General features: G+C 38.6%; 1 protein-coding gene across 4 annotated transcripts; it reads right to left on the bottom strand.

The window, feature by feature from the left end:
- Nucleotides 1-215: 215 nt before the first annotated feature.
- LOC141653815 (uncharacterized) lies at nt 216-5,029 on the bottom strand. 4 transcript variants are annotated; one of them, XM_074461677.1, is made up of 7 exons: nt 4,856-5,029; nt 2,256-2,683; nt 2,002-2,168; nt 1,811-1,891; nt 1,620-1,695; nt 1,419-1,499; nt 216-729 (listed from the first exon to the last, which is right to left on the bottom strand). In XM_074461677.1, the coding sequence occupies exons 2-7, from the start codon at nt 2,662-2,664 to the stop codon at nt 542-544; spliced, it is 1,002 nt and encodes a 333-aa protein (XP_074317778.1). In that variant the 5' UTR covers nt 2,665-2,683; nt 4,856-5,029; the 3' UTR covers nt 216-541. The 4 variants fall into 4 exon arrangements, with proteins under 4 accessions (XP_074317778.1, XP_074317779.1, XP_074317777.1 ...); XM_074461678.1 differs by having other exon boundaries at nt 216-726; XM_074461676.1 differs by having other exon boundaries at nt 216-726; nt 2,250-2,683; nt 4,856-5,005.
- Between the last annotated feature and the right edge of the window lie 929 nt (nt 5,030-5,958).

Below are 5,958 nucleotides of genomic sequence, written 5' to 3'. Positions count from 1 at the left end.
CCGTTATCCATCGTCCGTTTCATCCGTCATCCATCCATCATCCATTTAAGTCGGGTTTTCATCCATCGTTTAGGATCGGGTGGATCGGATTTTGATGGATGCGGGTGAAATTGACATCCCTAGTAGACATAGGATAGAAAAACCCTTACAACATATACTTATTTTATCAAGACCGCTAAATTATTTAATTTGTAAGCACAGTAGCACACAGAACATAGATAACACGGTTTAATGGCCAATTCACTAAGAAATTCACCCAGCATCATACACTGCTCATATCGCAAGTCGCAAGTACCCATACACCATCCACACATGTACTACATTGACTTCATGGAAGATTCCGATAGGAATAGCATACAAGTCACGGTAGGAGTGTAAATGGAAGGGAAAAGATATATAAAAGAAAAAGAAATGTTCGTCGTGACAAATAGCAAAGCATCCAAATGCTCAGCACGCGTGACGACAACACTCTTTAGAGACTACTAGTAGTACACAACTTCTATGTTGGTAAGATTGAAATCTGTTGCATCAAACACTTATTTCAAGCCCTTCGTTTTCCACGGGACCCACGATCCTCTGCTTTCCTTCCTGTAGACTGCTGCATATAAGCTGCATTATTATCACCTGCTATATGTGCATTGTTCTGACCATAGTCTGGATGTTGTGTTGACGGAAGGGCCCATCCTCCCCTACTTGCCTGGCCACTACTTCCAGGCCCAAAGTTCCCTGCTGATTATAAACCCGTATTAGTGTTTGTTTAACACATTGGGGGTAAAATATCATTATTACTCCTTGACTTAAAGATAGTACATTAACCGTAAACATTCTCTCCCTTTTAAGTGCTACTTGACTATGGATAGTATGGAAAGTTCACCTTTTGTTTTACTAGCTAAGTAGCTATAGAAAGGTGACGGGTATTTTCGAATTGATAGGAAAAAAAAAAAGAAAAGGAACAATATAAAAAGGATTGAGGGAGTGTGCACAATCATTAAAAGCCAATACAATCAAAGTTGTTAATCCACGCATAATTTCAAATGTAAATCTACCCTGCACATGTATCCACACTTCCACATTTTAGGACATGGATTCAGCAGCTAAAGTTAAATCATGCCGAGTCCAAAACTTGAATATGTACCGACATTAAAGTCCAGTAACATACGTTTGGAGTAATTTTCAGAAACATTAGCTAAAAGGGATTTATGTTGTCAAAGAAGATGCATGTGCAGACAAGAAATACGGGAGTCTAAAACATTTCACAATTACCAGGATTTAGCGTTACACTGCCACATTCTCTTTGCACGGTGACCTAAAGGTAAACCCCGAATGCAGGGTGGTCTTTGATCACAAATTCTCTATTTTCAAGCAGATGCTCCAAACACTCTCAACAGTTAGAGAAAATAGCTAGTGAAAGCTCTTACCTCCCTCCAGCCTCTGCCTAGAGCCAGTCAAGTGCCTTCCAGAACTCCCCTCCCAAGCTTGTTCAAACCCATCAAGCTCCCCTGGCGCAAGTCAATAAATTGAACAGGAAAACAAGATCAGACTTCCGTGAACATGAGAGGAATAATAACAGCACATTTCCATATCAATATATCTAACCGAACTACAATTGAAATATATACCTTCACCTAAGTTATGCAAGATTTGTGAAGTGTCCACTTTACCATCAGAATTAAGCTTCCTTGAGAGAGTATGGCCCTATACATTCAAACAGGAGATCAGAACAATAAACGTGAATATCATGGGCTGATAATCATTTAGTATCCTTTAAAACCAAGTATACTCAACATAAATTAGAGCCATAGAACTTTACCTTGTTATGAAGTCCCCTTGAGATCCTGTGATTTGCTCGACCAGTACTGCTATCAGCTTCTTTGAGCTCTTCAAACGCCACCTGTTGAAAACAAATGATATTATAAAACCAACAGTGACTGAGCAATTCAAGTTATATTTATCATGTAATCATAACTTAAGAAGAGTTTCGTTTTAACGCTGGTTACTCACTCCATCGCTCCCTGCCCTTTTGGTCATTGATTTTGTGTAATATGCTCCATCACCACCGCCGTACGATACAGAAGAGCTCTGGAAGGTGTAGAATTGAGATTGCGGCTGTGCATAGCTCATCCTGTTACCAAACTCAGCACTGTGCTGGATGTGTTTATTCCTCCCACCTGCCTCCAATGAGATATTATTAAACAAGATATAAAAGCCATGTTGCAATTAAGATGAGCACAAGGGGATATCCTTCTCACCATTACCTCCATCATCAGGTATCTCAACATAAGGCTCATTGTGTAGTCTGGAGTGCTTCCTGGGGTAGTCATTAGACTTAGAAGGACACCCATTTTCTTCTTTCTCATCATCTGAAGTTATCTCCTCAATCACGGGTCCCCTACGTTTATTGGGATGTGGCTCCTGCTGCCCTATTAACCCAGTGTGGGGAGCAGTAGCAAAAGGAGCACCGGCAAAAGGACTACCACGTGGGCCAAAGAAACCTGATTCAAACATGCTTCCAGGTGGCTGAGTGAAAAAAGGATCATCAAAAGGATCCCTTCCCCCAAAAACGCTTGACATTAAACTGTGATGACCTCCAAAGCCACCAAATCCACCAAAACCAGCAAACGGATCAGGAGGAAAGAAACCACCTCTCCCTCTACCTCCCTGCATTTCTTTTTGCCAATAAATCCTAGAACATATACATATATAACATAATCAATGACTTGACAAAACAATCCACAAAAAAAAAATACGGAAATGAATTCTGAAACAACACCACCACCACCACCAACTACAACCACCACTCAAGATAGTTTGGGGTCGGCTAACATGAATTATCATCCGAATCCGATTAGGTTTGAATCCGCCAATACAGTCAAAAAGGTGAGTAAATAAAGTAAAAGAAAATAGATAACTGATAAAAAAGCCGAGTGTATTTGTAAAAATAAAACCAAGGAAGAAAAATATGAAAATCACAACTAAAGCGGCAAAATGGGATTGTAAAACAAAAAGAGTATGTCAATTAAAAAATAAATAAGGAAATCTTCAAGTAAAATGATAAAAGAAAAGTAAATATCAAAAACTCAAACTAAATCTTTGACATGAATTCTTTCCCTCCACAATATGCTCCCGCCCATCATATTCTCACTAATTCCCAAAACGTTCATATCGCTTTCAATCACTTTTATCCGTGTTTGTTTTGGTCTTCCCCGTCCCCGGGCAACATTATCCATTCCATTATCCACCCCCCTCAGGGAGCCCCTGGTGCTCTCCGCGGCACATGGTCAAACCATCTTAAATGATTTCCCCTTATCTTATCTTCAAATGACATAACCCCTACTTTCTCCCGGACCACCTCGTTCCGGTTTCTTGAACGGTCACACATCCAGCGGAGCATACACATCTCTATACACATTTGTGCTACCCTCATCTTTTGTACATGTTCATGTTTTACCGACCAACACTCGGTTCTATATAAGAGTGCAGGCCTCATAGCCGTGCGATAAAATTTACCCTTTAACCTCTAAGGTACCCCGGATCACATAGAAATCCCGTGGCACTATTCCACTTCAACCATCCTACTTTGAATCTATGGGTCACATCTCCATCTAATTCTCCATCACTCGGGATAATAGAAATAAGAAACTTGAAAAATAATCATACTCCATAGTCCATACAAGAAACAAACTCAATGAATCTCACTAAAGTGTTGCGGTGAATAGAATTTAAAAATAAAAATAAAAAGCATCCAGTCCTGACTGAATATGGCAAATACAATGATTGGAGTATAAAGAGAACCAGTATCACATAAGAAGGCTCAAATATGGTCCTAATGTTTCTCAAATTCTAACTACAGTCAACAACCACCACAGCGTCTGATTTTTTACCCACTAAGAAAGAACTAGTGGTCAGCCGAGTTTTAAAAGGTGCAAGGCGCACTCAGGCGACAAGGTCTTAAGGTGCCGAGGACCTATGCGGTGTCTTATAGAGACAAGACCAACTCCTTTTGTAAACAAATTTGTATGCTTCTAGGTAGAATTTTGTACAACAATACCTAATTTGGAATTTAGAGAGGGCTAACATGTAAAAGAGTAAAAGTAGGGGATAATATAGAAGAAACAAGGACATAAGAAAAAAGCCAGAAGAAAAAGATAATGAAGTAGCCCAGGTACAATATTTATAAGCAACGGTCTCAAATCCTGCGCTTTCCACAAAATAAACACAGCTAAATAATGGATTAACCAGAAGCATGACATTCAAATAATCAACATAAATTTGTGAGAACTAACAACTGAAAGGAAGCTAACATCCAGGAGAACCATGTTTTGTACAGAAACTAAATTATCCCCACGGAACCATCAACCCAATGCCTTTGGCTGTTGATACAGACTCCGGCAACAAGGAGACCGTTCCTAAATCCACAAAACCTCAACTCACAAAGCAACGAATCAAGCTACTAGCACACGAAAAATAAGAAAGCGACAAATAAATGAGATTTTACGACTAACACTACCTACATCATTTTATTAAAAACTTGAAATAACAAAAGGTTGTATAATTCAAACCAACTTCCTTTATTTTCCTACTATGGAAACGATTAAACGAGAATCGAAGTACTCTTCCATGCTGGCAGCCAAACCCTAACTTAAAGTATACGCGAACAGAAACGCATGAATACACGATTCACAAGCAAGAATATTTGAAATAGCCATATAATTATTCGCCTCCAATCACGGGATAATCTAATTTATAGCAATCAGGATCCAGATAACAACGATTCTCAATCAAACAAAGCATATGAACAATTGTGAAGAGGCATTCGAAAAAAAAAACCTAAAAATTGCGATGAAGAAAGAGGTACCTTTATTAAAATTGACAGGAAGATTGATGAAGGAAGAAGAGAGAATCCTACAGAAACGCAGCGAAATGAATGATCAGAATTAGAAGCTGCTGAAATCGAGAATAATTATGTCCAGTCGGTATTTGTTAATGAAGTGTCCATTTTATCTAGACCGGTAAATGGGTCATTCAGTTCGACTTTGAATCGAATTAAATTAGTTCGATTTAGATCGGGTTAGCCTTAATTTCGATTTCAGTTTTTTAAGATCGGGTTCATTTTTTTTTTTAAAGAAATAATTAATTCATTAATAAATAGTCATACAACATCTACAACATGTGTCAAATTTGACCGGATACAACTCGACTAGAACCAAATAAAATAAAATCTCACTCAAAGAACGATCTGTAAACTTGAATTGCTCCAAAGCACGTCCTCTATCATATCGCCGCAAACAGCTTTTCACAAGAGGATCATAAAATTTTGAGCCTTTAATGAGTGATAAGTCCATTTTATATACATTTTAACCCCCTATATTAGCTCTATTTTACATGTCATTTGCACTAATGTTAGTGTTTGTGAGCTAATTCCGTGTTCTAGTTATGTTTGCTTGTTTTCATTGTGTTTTGTAGGAAATTAAGCTTTTAGTAGCTTTTTCCCGTCAAAGTAGCAAGCACATGAGTTCACGAGGCTAAAAAGACTAAGCATGACCTCGGAAGGGTATTTTGGTAGTTTCCAAGCCCGAGTAAGAAGTATGAAGCTTGGGTTGATATGCAAAATGATCATACAAAATAAAGCCCAAAAGAGAAGTCCAAGTTCATATGGAGAATGCTAAGCTTAAGATTCCATTTGAAGCATTCAACCGGAGGAATTACGCAGCATTAAGGCATAGCATCGGATTCTCTATACAATTTAAGACGGATTGAAGTGAAATAAGTCAAATCACCACGACCTCGATCGGGGTGGGGTGGCCCCGATCGGGTTACCTCCCTCTTGAATGTTTACGCTTATTTCACGCCTATATAAAGGGTGTTGATCCGGGACCTCAAACACAGTTCATATACACTTCTTACACCTCTTTCCACATATTTTCATATATGTTTTAGTCTTAGTTTTAGAATAGAATG

Source organism: Silene latifolia, chromosome 4 (genome assembly GCF_048544455.1).
Source record: "Silene latifolia isolate original U9 population chromosome 4, ASM4854445v1, whole genome shotgun sequence".
Lineage (NCBI taxonomy): Eukaryota > Viridiplantae > Streptophyta > Magnoliopsida > Caryophyllales > Caryophyllaceae > Silene > Silene latifolia.
The sequence above is the reverse complement of the archived record's forward strand: the minus strand, read 5'-3'. Positions and strand labels throughout refer to the sequence as shown.

Excerpts from the sequence above, each read along its gene's own strand:
- LOC141653815 (XM_074461675.1), bottom strand. The coding sequence starts at position 2,664 with ATGCAGGGAGGTAGAGGGAGAGGTGGTTTCTTTCCTCCTGATCCGTTT. Across the intron at positions 1,892-2,001 it reads AAAGGGCAGGGAGCGATGGA|GTGGCGTTTGAAGAGCTCAA; the intron begins GTGAGTAACCAG and ends TGTTTTCAACAG. Across the intron at positions 1,696-1,810 it reads CAAGGGGACTTCATAACAAG|GGCCATACTCTCTCAAGGAA; the intron begins GTAAAGTTCTAT and ends TTGAATGTATAG.